The 21,414-nt window shown below is 40.4% G+C and overlaps 1 protein-coding gene and 1 pseudogene across 3 annotated transcripts in view; one reads left to right on the plus strand and one right to left on the minus strand.

Moving 5' to 3' along the window:
* Positions 1-20,730, plus strand: part of gask1a (golgi associated kinase 1A) — a 91,912-nt gene extending 71,182 nt beyond the window's left edge. For 2 of the 3 annotated variants that reach the window (XM_042489140.2, XM_088084921.1), the window contains exons 4-6: positions 5,898-6,020; positions 17,154-17,257; positions 18,781-20,730. In XM_042489140.2, coding sequence (XP_042345074.2) covers positions 5,898-6,020; positions 17,154-17,257; positions 18,781-18,985 — 432 coding nt within the window. In that variant the 3' untranslated portion in view covers positions 18,986-20,730. The remainder of the gene's footprint in view (positions 1-5,897; positions 6,021-17,153; positions 17,258-18,780) is intronic. The other variant, XM_088084922.1, reaches the window with a different exon arrangement.
* Positions 14,953-16,309, minus strand: LOC148188171 (uncharacterized; annotated as a pseudogene).
* Positions 20,731-21,414: the final 684 nt, after the last annotated feature.

Raw genomic sequence — 21,414 nt, forward strand, 5'->3', positions numbered from 1 at the left:
AAGATCATTGATAAACATAACTCCGGGCTTGTAAACATGTATTCCACAGGAAAGGTTGACCATTTATTAATATATTAGAATTCATCCATAATAATTGATTTTGAAACTCATAAACGCCGCCTGAGGATAGTATTGGAAATTTAGCCATGATTTCAATGCATCTTTTGAAGAATGTGGATATGCCATCAAGGTTGTTTTGTAATATATAATCAATATGGGTATTTTTTAACTGAAAATAGATAAATAGTTTACTTTTTGAAAAATTCATATTTATTTGTTAATCCAAGGCTAGATATCCAGTTTGGATTAAGATAAATTTTTATCCATGAGGCTTTCAGAGATTCATTCATCATCTCTAGATTTTTTAAATTGAGTCCCCCATTTTCTAGTGAATTGTACACGTATTGTCGCTTAATCTTATCTGGTTTATTGTTCCAGATAAATTTAAACATTTTTGTTCAAAAAGTTTTAGAAATGATTTCTCTGGGGAAGGGATTGTAATCATTAAATGCACAAATTGTGGAATGACTAAAGAGTTTATTAATGTAACTTTACCCATTAAGGATAAAGGAATTCCTCCATGGAAGTAATAGTTTCTCCACTTTCTTCATTCTATTTTCATAATTGAATTTTACACTGTCTTTTAAATTGATAAATCTATGTATAACCAGAATTTTAACATCATTGTTCTGTCCATTTCACTGGTGCTGCAGATTTTAACTGATAGTCTGTTCCAAGAATATTTCCTAGTCTCATAATTGCACATTTCGTAGTTTTGGTTTTAGCCCTGAATGAATTGAGAATATATTCAATTCCTTAATTAGCTCATTGAGAGATTCTTCTTCTGTTGTAAAAAGAAAGTTACATCATCGGGCATACATTGTGAGTTTACATTCTCTATTGTGCAATTGCAGACCTTTTATTGCTACATTATTTCTGATTCTGATGGCCAATATTTCCATACATAAATAAATAAATAAGGTGATAGAGCACAATTTCGCCGGACTCCTCTAGATAGTGCAATACTGTCCGATAAATATCCATAATTTAGTATTTTACTGGTTGGTTGATTATAAAAAGTCTGTACCCATCTTATAATATTTTTCCCAAAATTAAAAACTTAAGTGTATTGTAAATAAAATTCCAGTTTACTTTGTCAAAAGCCTTTTCCAAATCTGAGATAAACAGAATACCAGGTTTATTATATGTTTGACAATCTTCTATTAAATCGATGATGTGTCTAATATTTTCACCAATGAATCTACCTTTTGCAAATCCTACCTGCTCATGATTTATGATATTGCTCTATAACCTTTTTTATACGTGAAGCTATACATTTAGCAAGTATGCGGTTATCACAGCAAAGTAATGTTAAGGGCCTAATTTTCCATTTTTGTTGGGTCTTTATATTGGGCCATATCAGAATTTTGTTTCAACAGCAGCGAAATGACACCTTGTTTTTGTGTTTCTGACAGAAAACCATTGACATAAGAGTAATTAAATGAAGCTAAAAGATAAGTTTTGGAGTTCATTGAAGAAGGTGGAATATACCTCTATCGAATACCATCCAAACCACTAGCTTTACCCGAGAGAAAGATCTAACAGCCTCGAGGATTTCATCTTCCGTTAAATCTCCCTCACAAGATTGCTTGTAGTTCTGTTGTAAGTCTGCACTCTATTGGACTCCGGAGGAAAAATATTGTAGTTGCAGGATTCTGTGTTTTCCTGCGTAAAATAGTTTTTTGAAAATATTCCACCTATATTTAAAATCTCTTGAGGGTTTATAATAGTACTGTTTGGTGTAGTTAAGCTTGGTTATATTTTTTTAGCTATATTTCTTTGCTGTAGTCTTAAAAACTGTAAAGTACATTTTTCCCCTGCTCCATCCATACAGCCTTAGATTGGGTTATTTGGCCTATGGCACGCTCATAGTATATGTTCTCTAGCTCATCTTGTTTTTGTTCTAATATTTCAGAGAGCTCCTGTGAATAAGCTTTGTCTATTTCCCTCATTTAGTTCTTTAATTTCTAATTAGACCATTTTCTTTTGTGTAGTTTCTTTTTTTAATTGATGATTTTTTTATACAGTGTCCTCTAAAGGCACAATTTAAATGCGTCCCAAAACGATATATGAGGATTGGCTGTTTTTTCATTTATCTGGAAGAATTCATTTATGAACTGTTTTGTATTATCAATAAATTCTGGGTTATTCAGGAGAGATTTATTAAATTTCCAGTATCCTTTTCCTCGTGGGTATTCTGATGTTATTATTTTGAGGCATACTATAGAGTGATCCGATCTCAGTTTTTCACCAATATAAGATTTTGTTATTTTTTGAAACCAAAGAAAAGGATATAAGGAAATAATCAAGTCGGCTAGCCTGCTTCCCCACGCCAGGAATATCTTATGGACCCTGGGTTCCAAACCTCCATATATATCCACTAAATCTAATGATGCTTTCGACTCTTCTATTTCAATTAAAGCTTGTGGGTGGTTATTAATAGTAGTTGTACCGCCTGTCCATTTTATGTTCAGAACAGTATTAAAATCTCCTGTTATGATGACATGTGATTTCTCTGCATTAACTTGATTGAAAATATTTTCAAAAAAACTGCATTATCATCATTAGGGCCATATAAGTTGATTAACTGTATGTTCAAATTATCAATAGTTAGGTCCATGATTATCCATCTGCCTTCTGAATCTGATAGTAAATTATGAATAGTGTAAGGCAGATCTTTTTAAGCATAATCATAACTCCTCTGTTGTTACTGACTAAGTGGCTAAAGTAATTTCACCATCCCATTCGACCTCCAGAGTGCTTCTTTTTCAGGTGTTGAATGGGTTTTTGCAGACAAAAAAATTTTTATATCAGATTTATCTTTAAGCCACGTAATACTTCTTCTTTTGGTACAGCTTACAGCCCATTGCAATTATATGTTGAGATCTCTATACCATGTGCCATTTAAAAAATATATTGTTTTGTTTTAAAACTCATAATTACCTTTTATTATTCTCATTTTTAAATCCCATACTAAGTACTTGTAACATGACATACCTACATTCATACACACACACATAAACATGCACCCTCAAGTAAGACAAAAGAACTTATAACCTAAAAGTTCATCATTCTACGTGGTGTCCGTCCAAAAAAAAAAAAAAAAGAATAAAAATTTCATTAGCTCCAGAAATGTGGGGAAATAAGCACAAAATTGATAAAGTGTAGACTTGGGAGATTATTTTCACCTTTTAATCAAAAGGAAACAAAGTAAATCAATTTCTTTTCTAGCTCCCATAATTTTCTTCACATGAAAAGGCAAAAATATCCAATAAATAGGCGAAGGGAAAAAAAAAAAAAAATCTTGTCTTTTTTTCTTATTAGTTCATGTCTTTTTCCTCCATTCAAAAGAGAAAAAAAATAATCCTAGGCACTGTTTTTTCTTTTTTTCCCTCTGTCCTCCCCTCTGTTGTCCTTTTTTTTTTTTTTCTTCCTTCTTTCTCTCAATCCTCGCTGCTGGGCGCTGAAACAGAGACGTCAGCCGATGGTTGTGACGGCCACTTGTCAGCTGATTTTGTTTTGATTAAACAGCTCACGTTAACATATAATTTATCCATTACCAGACTAACTTTTTGTCCTTGTTTTTAAGCCAGATCATTACAGGAACAGTTCGCGCTTTTTACCACAACTTCTTTGGATATTGCTTGGTAATAACGAAGGAGAGCCTTTCAACATTTTGCTCAAGGAAAGAATGGTCGATTTGCTTAGAATTTGCAAATTTGATCACAATTGGCCTGATTTACCTGTGAGACGCCGTCCCTAGTCTGTGTGTGCTCTCTCAATCTGTATGGCTTTTGCCTCCTCGAAAAACCCCAGATGGTTCTCAAAAAGCATCGGACGAGTGTCTCCGGCTTGCCTGGTAAGTCTCTGTGAGGCTGCTCTTGTATTCCCATGATTAGCAGGTTGTTCTCATGGGTCTGCACCGTTAATCCAGTACAGCTGCTTTCAGTTTCTTTGTTTTCACTGCCAGACCTCTGCTGTTTGTTTTAGTTTCCCAACGTCTTTTAGTGTTTTATTGACCTTTTCAATCTGCTCCATGGTGTTGTGGGCAAATCCACTGACTTTTTTAGTTCTGCCACATCAGTTTTCAATTCATCCAGTACGCCGAGCTTTTGAGTTGTTTAAAATGTTGCAGCATTTCCGATCTCCTGCAGTAAATGTGAAGCTTTCATCGGGATCGCTTGAAGACAGCAGGTCTCTAGATCTCTTAGAGTCTGGCTGTCCTTGTTCTGTCGGCATTATTCCAACCAGCTCTTGCCACGTGCGTTCAAAAAATGTTAGAAGTACGCCAAACTTCACTAGCTTTATCAGCTCTTAAGTTTATAGTCTCCTTCTGCAGGTTGTTCTCAAAGTTCTCAAAGTTCTGCTCGTAAAGGGAGCGTATTAAGATCACATTTTAGTGGGACTATTGACGACCTTAGTTGGTGTTACTCAGTGCGGCTCCGTGCGGCCATCTTTTTTGGGAATGGGGCCTTTGTTATTGAGAGAGCCAGTGTTGAGGTGAGCCAGCTTCAAGTGGTGATGTGATCTGGATGAGTTTGAAGAATGAGGAGGAGGCAGTGACAGACGGGGAATGATTGACAGATTTGTGCTATTTTTTATATCTATGATGGTCTCTATTGGAAATGTGGGTGGTGAATGGGGTAGTGATAGATGGGGCCACGGGGGGGAGCTGATGTACACAGAGAGTGCTGAGTTGATGGAGGTGCGGACTGCTGAATGGCAGGAGGGGCTAGTGAGGGAAACTGTGACGTCAGATGTAGATAGTCAGTGACGTGGGGTGTGTTGTACGGTGAGCTGAAAGTTTGTGGTGAGCAACTGAGAGCCGGTTTTATTGGCTCTCTGCCCAGTTTGGTTGCTTACCACCATGGCTTAGTTGGCTAGTGCAACCTCCTTCTCCATTTTGGCTGCCTAGGTTATAAAGAAGTAGGCAGGCTACAGCTTCTAACCTTTAGCTAGTCAGGATCAGTGAAGTTAAGTTGATGTTATGTCCCAACAGGGCGTTAATTCATTGGGCGCCACCCACTGAGTCTAATTGAGGGCAGACCTGTGTGAGATAAAATAAAGGTTACAATAAGGTAACCCAAGTTCTACTGGCATAGTTAAAACCCTGTACCTCGTTTCCATGTTGCTCCTATGCCACTTGCTGAAGAGGGTGAAGGATGGCACACAGCTTTATGTATTGTCTTATATACTATGGGTTCCACACGTATTCCTGTAGGCACGTCCTTATTTGCTGGCTACATTCATGCAAATCTCAGTGGGCAAAAGCGTGCTTGTGATTGGAGGATTATTACCTATAGAGTCCAGTGGAGGGATCTGGCAAGGCTATTAGAACTAGAGCTATAATATCATATCATCTTTGTTTTGTTCCTTGGTTCTCAGGTTCGTACTGCAGCTGTCTAACCATATTAGAAGTGCGCTTGGGCAGGCCACAGCCTCTGGAGGTATTAAAATGAATCAGTTTGGAGTGCCCATGGGATATCTTCCTTGCTTTGCTACACCACATGACCCCAAGTGCTTTGTATTTCACCCAGCTTACTAACAACGCAAGTAGTTTCACTAATGTTTGCAATTTTACCAAGGAGAGCATCTTGTCTTCGACTGATGTTAAGTCCTTCGGATTCTTCTGATAATATTAACTGAAAATATAAATTCAATCTTTCGCTCAGAAAACAATCATCGTGATGCATACAGTCCTAACAATCCGAATGTAGGGTTTACCGCAGCCTGTATGCAGCAAAACTTTGTGTCAGTGGCATCAGCAAGAGCAGATACCAGCTTTTCCTCACACTGTAAAAACTAATGACCTATTGTGTGTTTGTCTGTTGGTGCAGATAAATGACCGCCTGGACAGATGCTGCTGTGGTTTCACACCTGATCCAACAGAACTCTGTGTGGTAAACCTGCTGCACACTAAGTGTGGCAACATCGAGGACCTGCGGCTAGTTCACATCCTGGTATGTATAATTTAAACTTTACAGACAGTTAACTTTGATTTTTTTTATGCCATGATTAAAATGCTTTATGTCCTGAAACATTAAAAAGCCTTTGGCTGTTATTTGTAGTAACAGTACAAGGACTACTGAATTCTTTTCAGTCAAGGGACAGTTCACTGCTGTTTGCTTTAATTGCTGTGTTGGTAAAAATAAGAAATATACTACCTTTTCTCCTGCATGGTGACACTGGTACCTTCAGTCATCCCTGCTGAGATCACAGCTTTGTTTGGCGATGATGACAACATCTCACCACTTTATAACAGTGTTTCTGCAGTCCAGCGCTGACATCTCCGCCAGGACCTCCCACTGGTGATGACAGTTTTTAGTGTCAGGATACCCCTGAACATTTCTACCCAAGCTGGCAAGTCCTGTTTGTCATTATCTGGTGTGCCCTGCTTGCACAACTTTTTTCTCACCCCCCCTTGCAGACATCTGGCAGTGTGTCGAGGCGCTCTGGCAGCAGCCACTGAAAGACCAGAGTCCCAAATGGTGGATTATCTGAGGGTACAGAATAGCACAGAGAAGTTTAATCCAGTGTGCCCCCCCTTGACAGCCTAGTGGCCCACCCACTTTCGCAGTCAGCTGGTTGGTTGGGGTGCAGGGAATCTCTAACCATGGCTGCTGTGTGACGAGTATTTTGACTAGATATTTTTGTTCTGCAACTGCTGTTAGAAATGTGTTGAGCATTTGCCGGTTTTCTCCACAGTTAAATTCCCCCCTCTGTCACTGGATCAGGATGACTTTATGGACTACAGCATAGTCATATTCATATTCTGATTCAAGGTGTTGCTGCAGCGGGCAGTGGGATGTCTGCAACAGGCTCTTGCCATGTGTGGCTGAAACTGACTTCTGGTAAAAGTAATGTGGGGTCAGCAATCAGCTGGAGGAAAGAGATGGCAGTCCTGTTGGCTGCTTGCTCATCGTCGACGAAGCATGGTAACAGGCCAAGAGTAAAAGAAAGACAGTGGTGTGCAGTTCTGGCAACCCCTATTTTCCTCACTGCCTCTTCGTAGGCACCCCATCAATGCCAGCCCCTCCCCCATGTCAAGGTAAATGGCGACATTGTTGTAATGTGTTGGTGTTGATGTTCATGTTGGTGATGTGATGAAATGTTTTTTATTGAAACAAATTACATACCTCAAGAGCATTTTCCTCTATGTCCTTCATGATGGTTTCATCATCACTGAATGTAGTTCACAAGACCGATTTCCAATAAAGCCTCAGGACTGTACTTGCAAACACACACCCTGCCCCAGCTCCAGGAGAAAGAGGGCAGAGGAATAATGCTAGTGTAACCACTGTGAGTCGGTGGCTTCATAGTGCTGTGTCCATTATAAATGCTATGCATTGTGTAATGGTTTAATATAATTCACACAATACCATATGACGGCTCTGTGTACACGCATGTCTGACTCTCCCCCACTGATCTAAAAAAAAAAAAACAGTAGGGATTGAATGCAATGACACAATATCAGCTGCTGCATCATTTATGGGAAAGCCAGGGGCGATGCATTCATAGACAGCTCGGCCCTTTTCATGCTGGTCCACCAAGGGCCTGGTTGTCGTGAGCACCAAGGCGGGGTATCACAGTTTTTTTGCAGATGCATGTCAAGGTGGCTACGAAACACAGGGAATTCCAGTTCCTGCTCTTCCCTGCACAAAAGAGAGAGTTCACCTGTCGGTCTTTTCAGGCCATCACCTGCCATTGCCACTTAATCTGGTCACAAGCCCAAGCTGTGCTCCTCTGCTCAGGTGAAAGCTACTCTGTCTCCACCAATCCTCACCATATCAAAGCCCAGGTCTACCAGGCTGGTCAGAGGGTGTTCCTCTAAGTGTAAAGTTCAGGTAGTTGGCTCTCAGATTCATAGGCCCCTTAGAAATCCAGAAGGTCATCAGTCCAACGGCACTGAAATTAAAGCTCTCCATGTATATTCAGCCCTATGTTCCACATCTCCAGGGTGAAGCCAGTTCCTTTAATTAATCCTCTCTCCCCAAATAAAGGGGAGATTAGATATCGGTCTATAATTTGCTAAAATCTCAGGATCGAGAGTGGCAGCTACAGCTACTTTAAAGGACTGTGGTACATAGCCCATTCATAAAAACGCATTGATTATATCTAATAAAGAAGTGTTTAATAAGGGTAAAGCTTCCTTAAGTAGCCTAGTTGAGATGGGGTCTAGCAGACATGTTGATGGTTTAGATGCAGAAATCAAAGTAGAGAGTCGGCAAAGGTCAATGGGGGAAAAATGGTCCAAGTAAATTCTAGACCTTGCCGCCATATCCAAGCTACCTGAGTCTGGGGTCATGTCAGTTAAGGGCTAGAACTGATGGATTTTATCTCTAATAGTTATCATTTATCATTAAAGAAAGTCATAAAGTCGTCGCTGCTTAGGGCCAAAGGAATACAGGGCTCTACAGAGCTGTGACTCTGAGTCAGTGTGGCTACAGTGTTGAAAAGAAACCTGGGGTTGTTTTTATTTTCCTCAATTAATGATGAATAATAGTTTGCTCTGGCATGGCAGAGGGCCTTCTTATACATTTTAAGACTATCCAGCCAGACTAAACGGGACTCTTTTCTTTCAAATTTTCGCAATGTTTGTTCCAGTTTGCAGATCTGGGGGTTAAACTATGAGGCTAATTTTCTTTGTTTCATTCATTTCTTATTGAAAGGTGCAACAGAGTCGAGAGCTGATCGCAGTGAGCCAGTAGCACTATCAACGAGACAATCAATTTGAGAATGACTTAAGTTAGTAAGAGTATTCTCAGTCACTGTAAGACACAGTAATGATGTCAATACAGAAGGAATCAGTTTCTTAAACTTCGCCACTGCTGAATCAGATAGACATCTAGAATAGTAACTCTTGCTGAGAGGCTTGTAGTCGAGTAGTAAAAAATTAAAAGTTATTAAATATTGGTCTGAGAGCAGGATTCTCTGGGAAGACTAATAAATCTTCAATTTAGATGCCATATGCTAGGACAAGATCAAGGATGTGATTGTAGCGATGAGTGGGTTTATTTACACACTGACTGAAGCCAATTGAATCCAAAAGCGTTGCGAAAGCAAAACTAAGGCTATCACTATTAATATCCTTGTGAATGTTAAAATCCCCTACGATAATTACTTTGTCTGATTTAAGCACTAAACTTGATATAAGCTCAGAGAATTCAGATAGAAATTCACAATATGGGCCGGAGGTACACTATAACAAATAGATTTGGCTGTAAAGTTTTCCAGGATGGGTGAGAAAGACTTAGAAGGAAAAGGCTTTCAAATGAACTATAGTTTAGCTTAGCTTTAGGGTGAATTGCTAAGCTTGAATCAAAAATAGCAGCGACTCCCCCTCCTCGGCCAGTGTCGCACACAATGTGACTATTTATATGACCAGGAGGAGTGGATTCATTGGATACTTATCAGGACACAGCCAGGTCTTAGTGAGGCATAATAAATCAATATGATTATCCAATATTTAATCAGTGACTTAAAGAGCTTTGGTTGATAGGGATCTAATGTTTAAGAGTCCGCATTTAATTCTCCTGTTATAATGCTGTTTGACAGGAGATGTATTAATTTTTATGAGATTTTTTTGTACAACTCGTCTTTTATTTATTTTAGATTTAAACAAATGAAGTGGTCGGGGACAGACACCGTTTTTATAACATTTACATTATGGTTGTGTGACTGTGCTAGAGGAAGCTCAGAGAAGCATGTAAGACTGCGACTCTACACCCTGGTCCCAACTGGGACCATCCCAGTTGTCATGGCTTTGGGCTTCTAATAAACTCAGCCAGATTCCTAGAGAGAAGAGCAGCTCCATCCCTCCAGAGAAGACCAGGTTTCCCCAAAATAGTGCCAATTATTAACAAAGCCCAAACCATTTGCTGGACACCACCTCGACAACCAGCGGTTGAGTGATTACATGTGGCTAAACATGTTATCACTGGTCACATTGGGGAGGGGTCCAGAGAAAATTACGGTGTCCGATATCGTCTTTGTGTACTCACACACTGACTCTATGTTAATTTTAGTGACCTTTGGTAACCGGGTGTCATTGCCGCCGACATGAATAACAATCTTACTGTATTTACGTTTAGCCTTTGCAAAGCAGCTTTAACTTTGACTCGACAACGCCCACTCTGGCCCCAGGGATACATTTGACTATGGCCGCTGGTGTCACTAACTTCACGTTTCGCAAAATAGAGCTACCAATGACCAGGGTTGTGTCCTCAACCGGTGTGTCACTGAGCAGGGAGTACTTATTTGAAACATGAAGAGGGGGTGGGAGGTGTACCGTGGGCTTCGGCTTACTATGCTTCACTCAGACAGTCACCCAGCCTCCCGGCTGCAAGGGGGTTGCCAGGGGACGGCTAGCAGAGGCTATGCTATGTCGGTCCGCACCGGCTACAGGGGGCTTGTTAGCTATTGCAGCTAGGGAGGGATTTTCCACGGTGCAGAGCCGCGCTTCCAGATCGCTAAGCCTCACCTCCAGCGCAGCAAATGAACTACACTTGTTACAAGTACCGCTGTCGGTAAAGGAGGCAGAGGAGTAACTAAACATCTGACACACTAAGCAGGAAGAAGAGGAGAAGCCATCGCTAACCAGAGCTAAAGCTAAAGTAGATAACGAGCTAACAGTGAGTGAGCAGCTGTGTGATTAAACAGGAAAAACCGCTGAGAGGAGACAGCAGTGAGTGTTTGTGTAAAACTTGAGTTTCAAGTAAGAAGCAGCCAAAGTAAAGAGCAAGTTAGAAGATTAGCTGTGAATCGCTCGTAGGAGCAGCACAGAGACGCTACCAGAGGCACAGACAGAGATACACCGGAAGTGAGGTATCACGCTTACCGCAGTACATCAGCACGTCCATCCACCGCATTATCCTGTCTGGCTCCAATGCAAAATTTGAATGCTGTCACTGATGCTGCTGTCATGACTTCTCCTTCTTTCAAAGTTTCCACTATTTTATAAACCAAATTACAATGTTTGTTTACAATAACTTCCATGCAAAAAACCCAGGTGTCACGTACATAAAATCAAATGACACTGAAGAAAAATCCCCTTAGTTGGTGTGTTTAGCCAACTTTAAAGAAAAGGCCCACCAAAAAAAATCAATTCAGTTAAGAGGAAGCAGTATATAGAAAATATTTCTTTCTGCCTGGCATTGCTGTCAGACAGCACTTTATAATGGGAGCTGAAGCTGTTATCTAAAGAGCCATCAGACTTCATAAAACATAATTTTACTTCATAGAAGCTGGTCTGCAGCAGCCTCTTTTAGTTCATGTTGAGGGTGAAGTCAAGTCAAGTCAAGTCAGTTTTATTTATATAGCCCATTATCACAAAACATGGTTTGCCTCAGAGGGCTTTACAGTGTACGACATCCCTCTGCCCTTAGACCCTCACATCACCCAAGGAAAAACTCCCCAAAAGGAACCCCTGTAACGGGGAAAAAAAAGGAAAGAAACCTCAGGAAGAGCGGTAGAGGATAGTGAGGGATCCCTCTTCCAGGACGGACAGACGAGCAATAGATGTCGTAAATAGCAAATGAAATACAATCGTGGAAAAAAAGGAAAGAGAGAGAGAGAGGGGGAGAGAGGAGGAGGGGGGGGGGGGCACAGCAATAATAGAAACAGATGCATGTCATATTAGGTGTGGAATTAGTAATTGCTCTGTATGATGATGTTGATAGAGATGTCTCATGTATATGTTGAAAGGGAGGTGTCCAAAGGCAAGATCACAGCATCGGCGCAACCAGGACCAGACCACGATCAGGGCGAGCGGGGGGCACAGAATCAGTACAGCCACAGCACGAGCACAACCAAAGGCAGGGTCGCGGCATCAGCACAGCTATCACCACGGTCAGGCACAGTCAAGGTTACGGCCAGGATCCAGGGAAACAAGGAAACAAGGGAGCAGGAATGCTCCCGAGAGGCAACAGGATTAGCATAGTGCAGTTCAACAGACCCAGGCTCTGTAATCGCGAGCCCCAGGCAGTGAGAGTACCACATGGCTATCACAGAGCTAAGCTAAGCTTGCACATGGCAATGCAGTTTACAGACATGCATGATTTCTGATGGCGGCATTGAGAGAAGGAAAGGAGTTCAGCGTATCAGAGGAAGTCCCCCGGCAGGTTAAACCTATGTCAGCCTAACTATGGGCTGGTCCAGGCAGCCTGAGCCAGCCCTAATTATAAGCTTTATCAAAGAGGAAGGTCTTAAGTCTACCCTTAAAAGTTGAAATGGTGTCTGCCTCCCTGACCGAAAATGGAAGATGGTTCCATAGGAGAGGAGCATGGTAACTGAAGGCTCTGGTTCCTAACCTACTTTTGGAAATTTTGGGAACCACAAGTAACCCTGCGTTTTCAGAGCGCAGTGATCTTGAGGGTTGGTAAGGAACTATGAGCTGTGACAGATAGGATGGAGCCTGACCATTTAGAGCTTTGTAAGTAAGGAGGAGGATTTTAAATTCAATCCTGGATTTCACAGGGAGCCAGTGCAGAGAAGCTAAAACAGGAGAAATATGGTCCCTTTTCTTGCTTCCCGTTAAAACACGAGCAGCAGCGTTCTGCACCAGTTGGAGAGACCTAAGAGATTTGTTGGGGCAACCAAATAATAGGGAATTACAGTAATCCAGCCTAGAAGTGACAAATGCATGTACTAATTTTTCAGCATCTGTTTGGGATAGGATATGTCTAATTTTTGCGATGTTACGCAAGTGAAAGAAAGCCGTCCTTGAAGTTTGTTTTATATGGGAGGCAAAGGATAAATCCTGGTCAAATAAAACTCCGAGGTTCCTTACAGTTGTGCTAGAGGCCAAGGTAATGCCATCTAGAGAAATTAAATTGTTGGAAAAGGAGCTTCTGAGGTGTTTAGGGCCAAGAATAATAACTTCAGTTTTGTCTGAATTCAACATCAGGAAATTACGGCTCATCCAGACTTTTACATCCTTAAGACATGTTTGAAGTCTAGATAGCTGATCAGTTTCATCTGGTTTCATAGATAGATATAATTGCGTATCATCAGCATAACAATGGAAATTTAAGGAATGTTTTCTAATTATGTTGCCTAAAGGAAGCATATATAAAGTGAAAAGGATTGGTCCAAGCACCGAACCTTGTGGCACTCCAAAGCAGACCTTTGTATGTGCGGAGGGTTGATCATTGATGTGAACAAATTGGGAACGATCTGATAAGTATGACTTAAACCAGGCTAGTGACGTTCCTTTAAGGCCAATTGAGGTTTCAAGTCTGTGCAGTAAGATTTGATGGTCAATGGTGTCAAATGCAGCACTGAGATCTAATAGGATTAAAACAGAGACCAGACCTGTGTCAGAAGCGATAAATAAGTCGTTATTAATTTTTACTAGTGCCGTCTCTATGCTATGATGAACTCTAAAGCCTGACTGAAAGTCCTCGAATAAACTGTTGTCTCGGAGAAAGTCACAGAGCTGATGAGCAACCACTCTCTCAAGGATTTTAGAAATAAAGGGGAGATTAGATATCGGTCTATAGTTAGCTAAAATCTCAGGATCGAGAGTGGGCTTCTTTAGAAGAGATTTAATGACAGCTACTTTAAAAGACTGGGGTACATAACCTGTTAAAAAAGACGCATTGATTATATCTAATAAAAAGTTGTCTAATAAAGGTAAAACTTCCTTAAGGAGCTTAGTTGGGATGGGGTCTAGCAGGCATGTTGATGGCTTAGATGCAGAAACCAAAGTATAGAGTTGATGATGGTCAATGGGGGAGAAATGGTCTAGATAAATTTCGGGCCTTGCTGCCATAATCAGGCTATCTGAGTTCGGGGTCAGGTCAGTTGAGGGTAAGAGGTGATGGATTTTATCTCGAATAGTTATGATTTTATTATTAAAGAAATTCATAAAGTTGTCACTGCTTAGGGCCGAAGGAATACAGGGCTCTATAGAGCTGTGACTCTGAGTCAACCTGGCTACAGTGTTGAAAAGAAACCTGGGATTGTTTTTGTTTTCCTCAATTAGTGATGAATAATAGTTTGCCCTGGCATGGCGGAGGGCCTTCTTATAGACTTTAAGACTATCCAGCCAGATTAAACGGGACTCTTCCAGTTTGGTCGAACGCCAATGTCTTTCAAATTTTCGCGATGTTTGTTTCAATTTGCGAATCTGGAGGTTAAACCATGGGGCTAATTTTTTTTGTTTCATTATTTTCTTCTTGAAGGGTGCAACAGTGTCGAGAGCTGATCGCAGTGAGCCAGTAGCATTATCGATGAGATAGTCAATTTGGGAATGACTTAAGTTAGTAGTAGTGTGCTCAGGAGTTGTAAGACATGGTAATGATGTCAAAGCAGAGGGAATTAGTTTCTTAAATTTAGCCACTGCTGAATCAGATAGACATCTAGAAGAGTAGCTCTTACTGAGAGGCTTGTAGTCAAGTAATAAAAATTATAAGTTATCAAATAATGGTCTGACAGAGCAGGAATCTCAGGAAAGACTAATAAATCTGCAATATCAATGCCGTATGCAAGGACTAAATCGAGGGTGTGATTGTAGCGGTGGGTGGGTTTATGTACACACTGACTGAAGCCTATTGAATCCAAAAGTGTGGAGAAAGCAGAACTAAGGCTATCACTATTAACATCCATGTGAATGTTAAAATCCCCTACGATAATAATTTTGTCTGATTTGAGCACTAAACTTGATATAAGCTCAGAGAACTCAGATAGAAATTCAGAGTATGGGCCGGGGGCGCGGTACACTATGACAAATAGAATTGGCTGTAAAGTTTTCCAGGATGGGTGAGAAAGACTAAGAAAAAGGCTTTCAAATGAATTATAGTTTAACTTGGCCTTAGTGTGAATTGCTAAGCTTGAATCAAAAATAGCAGCGACTCCCCCTCCTCGGCCAGTGTCCCAAGAACGTGACTATTTATATGACCAGGAGGAGTGGATTCATTCAGGCTAACGTACTCTTCAGGACAAAGCCAGGTCTCAGTGAGGCATAATAAATCAATATGGTTATCCAATATTAAATCAGTGACTAAATGAGCCTTGGTTGATAAGGATCTAACGTTCAAAAGTCCGCATTTAATTCTCCTGTTATGATGCTGTATGACAGGAGATGAGTTAATTTTTATGAGATTTTCATGTACAACTCCCCTTTTGTTTATTTTAGTATTAAACAAATGAAGTGGTCGGGAGACAGACACTGTTTTTATAACATTTACATTATGGGTGTGTGACTGTGCTAGAGGAAGCTCAGAGAAGCATGTAAGACTGCGACTCTGAAACCTGGTCCCAACTCTGGTTTGTCATGGCTTTGGGCCTCTAATAAAATCGGCCAGATTCTTAGAGAGGAGAGCAGCTCCATCCAAAGTGGGATGGATGCCGTCCCTCCGGATAAGACCAGGTTTACCCCAAAAGGAGCACCAATTATTAACGAAGCCCACATCATTTGCTGGACACCACCACGACAACCAGCGGTTGAGTGCTGACATGACTAAACATGTCATCACTGGTCACATTGGGGAGGGGTCCAGAGAAGATTACGGTGTCCGACATCGCCTTGGCGTCACACACCGACTCTATGTTAATTTTAGTGACCTCCGATTGACGTAACCGGGTGTCATTGCCGCCAACGTGAATAACAATCTTATTGTATTTACGTTTAGCCTTAGCCAGCAGCTTCAAATTTGACTCGACGTCGCCCGCTCTGGCCCCAGGGATACATTTGACTATGGCCGCTGGTGTCACTAACTTCACGTTTCGCAAAATAGAGCTACCAATGACCAGGGTTGTGTCCTCGGTCGGTGTGTGGTTGAGAGGGGCATACTTATTTGAAACGTGAAGGGTGGGTGGGTGGTGTACCGCGGGCTTCGGCTTACTATGCTTCGCTCGGACAGTCACCCAGCCTCCTGGCTGCACGGGGGCTGCCGGGGGACGGCTAGCAGAGGCTATGCTATGTCGGTCCGCACCGGCTACAGGGGGCTCGCTAGCTATCGCAGCTACAGAGGGATTATCCGCAATGCGGAGCCGCGCTTCCAGATCGCTAAGCCTCGCCTCCAGCGCAGCAAATAAACTACACTTGTTACAGGTACCACTATCACTGAAGGAGGCAGAGGAGTAACTAAACATCTGACACACTGAGCAGGAGAGAGCAGAAGAGGGAGAGGAGCAGAGAGAAGCCATCGCTAACCAGAGCTAATGCTAACGAAGCTAACCGGCTAACAGTGAGAGAGCGGCTGTGAATACACAGGAAAAACCGCTGAGAGGAGGAGACAGCTGTGAGTGATTAAGTAAAACTTATGTGAGTTTTCAGTCACAGATAGATAAGAGCAGCCGAAGTAAGGAACAAGTTAGAAGATTAGCTGAGGATCGCTCGTAGGAGCAGCTCAGAGACGCTACCAGAGACACAGACAAGATACACCGGAAGTGATGTAACACGCTTACCCGCAGTACGTCAGCATGTGTGTCCTGTCTGGCGGCCACACCAGAGTGTGCTGAAATGTATGCTATATTTGTATTCCAAATATAGCATACACACTTGTTTCTCAGACAATAAGCAAAACACAAACCTCGAACAGGTCAGAAATTCCTATATATACATATAGGTTTACAGATATACAGTATATGCTATATTTCTGTAAACCGTACAGTTACAGCTGATAATGACAACAGAAATGTTTGCAGATTTTACATATCTTTACAATCAAAATAAATTGTCAGTTGTCTATCCAGAGGTGCTTTTGTTATTAGTGCAACATCAAGATGAATCAATTTATTGTTATTGTACAACTTGGATAATACACAATCTGAACTGTTGTCAGTGAGAGCACTTTCTGTTCTCCATCAAACATGTGTCTTCTTCTTATGTGACTACAAAATGAGAAAACAAACTTTGTGTATTGACTGTGTACACATCTCTCCCATTTGGAAAAAGATAAGAGTTATTACAAAAATTAATTAATTCTTTAGAAATACCAGAAACTAAGCCATAGTTTTGCAGTTGTTTGCAGTGCACATATTTAAACTTGTGTGTGTGTGATTGTGTGTGTGTGTGTGCGTGTGCATGTGCGTGTGTGTGTGTGTGTGCACGCGCGCGCATGCGTGGATGTGCGTGTGTGTGTATTCAGGTAAGGAAGGCAGATCCATCCAAACTGGTGTTCATAGACAACGCTGGCAGACCACAGCAGTCCACCAACAACCTAAACTTCAGATTAGTTGAGGGCATCAATGAGTGAGTACAAAGCACCATTTTAAAGCAGGAGGACGCAAACCTGTCATTTTCTTTTTTATTTATTTATTTTTTTATTCTTCATTCCAACACAGATGCACAAACCATTACCTCACACAGAGTCAGAAACTCATTTGTCTGTCATTCAGGATTACTAAATTGCTTCCCAAAATGATCTGGAATATCTTAAGTCTGAATATTCAACTGATTGGACGTAGGATGTAACAATAATTGCAATATTTTCATCACTGAATAAAATCTAGCAAAATAAAACAGATGAATTGTTTTTATTTCCTGAGATGAAGAGTCACTCATTTCAAGTGCATTTTTTAGATTTCATATATTTTTTTGCATTCATAGATACTGATTCATAGCCTACATGATGGATGCAATCATTAACACAAAGCATTTCTGAGTCATGATAACTCCAGCTTACTCTTAAATACTCAAAGCAGACTGCATGTTCTTTGGATATACATTTGCCAACTAGTTATTTCATGCATCCAGTGTTCTGCAAATGAAAGTCAGGTTACTGGAAATTAAAGTATTTCCATGGAAAGAGAAAGGTAAAAGCTTTGGACATTAATAGATACCAGTAAGTCCAATATTCCTAAAATGCATATCAGTAACAAACATCCAATCACAGAGCTTAAAATTCAGTTGTACGGTCCACTAATGTGAAGCACATGCATAAGATTGTATGATGTAAAAACTCATAAAACATCCAGCATTTTAACCTTTTGAAACCTGGGTGGAAATCACTTTTCTTGTATGCATGTTCAGAAGCCTTTCAGAAGTGTTTAAACTTTTGAGCCCTGAACAAATTAGTGTGATTTATTTGAAAACAAGGAAAGGGAAATGAGCAACTTGCAAATTGCAAGATTTAGTAGGTTTAGATAGAAATAAAAAAGAAAAGTTATGGAAACGTTCAGAAAAATATAATAATTTGTAACACAATAATATGATTATCAAAATGAAACATTTTAAAATGAATTTACAAAAGTATTATCATTTATAAGCTCTTTTTTTCAGGTAATTTTCTTTTCTGGATTTTGTTTTTAAGCTGTTTGCTGATTTATTGATCATTTTTGGGTCATTTCTTCTTAAGTTGCTCATTGCCTTCCCCCCGTGCTTGTGAAAGAAATAAAGTCAGGGACGCTTTACACATTTGTCAGGTATCTGTGTAAAAACAACAATAAGCCTCTGGGGGCAATAGCCTATATTTTGGGGGCCCTGATGTATCCAGCTGATGTTTGAGCCAAACGTCCTCTTAGGTGTGCAGCTGATTGTTTACTGATCATTACAAAGAGACATCTGTGTATGAATGTACGTTTAAAAAAAATACATTAAAAAAAGTGCTACTTAGACTACAAACAGAAACTAGAACTCTTTGGATACCAAAATCTTGACCCATTGCCTATTGATTCTACATTCATATGCAGATATTTTTAAACGGAGATTGCACACTTGTAGTCTTCTTTGGGTTGAAGCTGTAACTCATCAAGCATACTGCTTTTTGTTGTCAGGTTTCCAGAGAGAGCAGTGTCAGTGCTCCAGTCGGGCTGTCTGGAGAGTCTTCTTCTACGCTCCCTTTACACCGACAGGGAATTCTGGGACAGCCAAGGTGGGGCCAGCGGCCTCAGGCCTCTCCTCCACACAGTTGAGCACAGAGGGAAGATTCTCCTCCAGCACATCAGAGACAAGAGACTCAAGCTAAAGAGGGACCTGTGACTGAGCTGATCTAATCACCCTGAAGCACATAATTTGGGATGATAAGCTGAATGCCAAAATGGCATTTTGTCAGTGTAATCAAACAAGGGTCATTCTGAGAGGAAAGAGGTTCTGAGTGAACAGGAGCTTTAAGAATTTAAATGGTTTAACGAATCTGGTAGGCACGCTTGGCTATCCTAAAATCACTCTATTGATGGTGTGATATTGTATTGTAAGTCCAACTGAAATCACAAAAGTCATCCCTTTACCAGACAGACATGTGAAAAGGGATTTTCAAACGTATTATTGATATCTTTAGAGTTAAAAAAAAAAAAGATAGGAAATGCTCCTTTAGCATTAAGACACAATGTAAATCTTAGCTGTTGGATAAAACTGACAGGCCAAGCACACACAGTGTACTGTTAACACAGCAAGGACTGAAATATGCAGATGTATACTATAAGATGCTAACTGGGCTGTGGCTGATTTATGAATGAACTATGGGGCCCACAGTTAATGTTTGCTAAAATTGGTGTGTCAGGCTGCTGTCACATTGTTGTACATTGTCAGCTACATACAGCGCGGATGATTACTGTTGTATACAAATATATTTTATATGAAATGGTTTCATTGAATATGTGTAAAGAATTCTAAGCTGACAAAAAACCAAAGCTATGACACATTAAAAAAATATGTATTATTCTTCCTCTTGGGTATAACTCTTACTTCAATAAGAGAACACAGGACTTTAACTGTCCACTGACGTGCTCAAGATTCAAAAATCATGTCTATTACAGAGACAGAAATTTGCCTTTGGCTGGGGGTTCAAACAACATGAAAAAGCCTTCAGACCCATGATACTCACATAAAATCACTTTTAACACCTTTAACAGATTTCTAATGTGTTCCTAATGGCTTCAGTAATGGTTTATAAGTCATTCACTGATGATTTTGATGATGATATAGATAGATAGATCTGATTTGTGTTGTTAATAATAGGTCTGGCTGATATCACTGACAGTCAAGTCACTGATGTCACTGATGAATGTTCAGGAGTCTGTCACTTTCTAATATGCCATCTGCAGTTTCATGAGCTAATAAGTCAATAATAAAGGGAACTAAATCATCACTGCAGTTTAATCAAAATAGGATCAGTGGTTCCTCATTACCTTTTGCTGATGGCCAATAAGACAGTCATCTGAGGTTATTATTAAAGTTGTAGTTAAGTCATTAATAAGGGGTTCTCACAGGATGCAGCTCTTTGGTCCATTGGGATAGCTTTTAGGACAAACATGAGCAAAGAAAGAAATAATTGAACTGTCCTGCTGCAGGACAATTAACACCAGCCACAACCGGGACACCCAAGGTTAAGGTCTTATAACTGATCTAAAAGCATGAGAACCAGAGTCATCTTCATACACGTGTTATTTGGTACACGTGTGCACATTGAGGGAATTTGACTCTGGTCTTCTGTTATTCTTGAAATAGTCAAAATACATACACAAAATAGACATAGTACTAAATTCACGTGTGCTTTGCTGATCTGTATATCTGTATTGTTTACTATTTATTGAAACATTGCTTTCTAATTATCAAGGTACCCACAGAGGACAGTGATCCTAAATCAGACGTAAAGCTCAAGGTGTTTTATATATTTGCCCTTTTGAACTGGCATGATTTTATGCTAATTGTTTGATTCTGTAAAACCATATTTTGTTCTGATAATAAAATCAAAAGCATGAAAAATAAAATGAAAGTATATATAACTCTTTCACGTCCATTTTTGTAATGTATGATTGGCTTTTGTTCTCACTCCTCTTCGCTCTCGTTTCCGTGATCCATGTCTTCCTCTCTGTTTGCTTTGAAATCTGTTATGCTGTCCGGATTAACCAAACAAACTGACCCTGAGGCACCATTTGTTGAAAAGGAATGCTTGTCACTCCAAATATATTCATGTTTTTCATTCTGTCAACAATCTGCACTCACTAACATCTCCCCTAATGTCCCCTCACAGAAGAGGGGAGGGAAGGGAAGAAAGCTGAGTGCTGATTTTCTAAAAACAGTTTGGTGGAAAGAAGCATTGTCTATTTTTTTTAATATATATTTTATAGGGCGCTGGCAGCAGATATAGAGTTATTGATTTAAATTTCTGTTTTTATGGGATAAGATTTCCAGTTTTTAACGGAGGAAAAAAATTCAGTCTGCAAATAGGTTCTAGACAGCAAAGCTGTCTTGAATGACAACACCCTCAGAGGCCTCGAACACTAATAGCAAGTCCCATCACGAGGAGGAGGCACACATTACCCAAGCATGATGGTGTGGACAAAGACAGATCTGTCACCAAAACCCGTGTGGCACGAAAAGACGGCTGCCACATATACTTTAATAGTGGCATGGGACAGCCCTGTATCCACCTCACACTGCAAAAACTTTGAGAACTGAGGACAAGG

The sequence above is a fragment of the Plectropomus leopardus genome, chromosome 11 (assembly GCF_026936395.1).
Source record: "Plectropomus leopardus strain MGB_pleo_1.0 chromosome 11, ASM2693639v1, whole genome shotgun sequence".
In the NCBI taxonomy this organism is placed as follows: Eukaryota; Metazoa; Chordata; class Actinopteri; order Perciformes; family Serranidae; genus Plectropomus; species Plectropomus leopardus.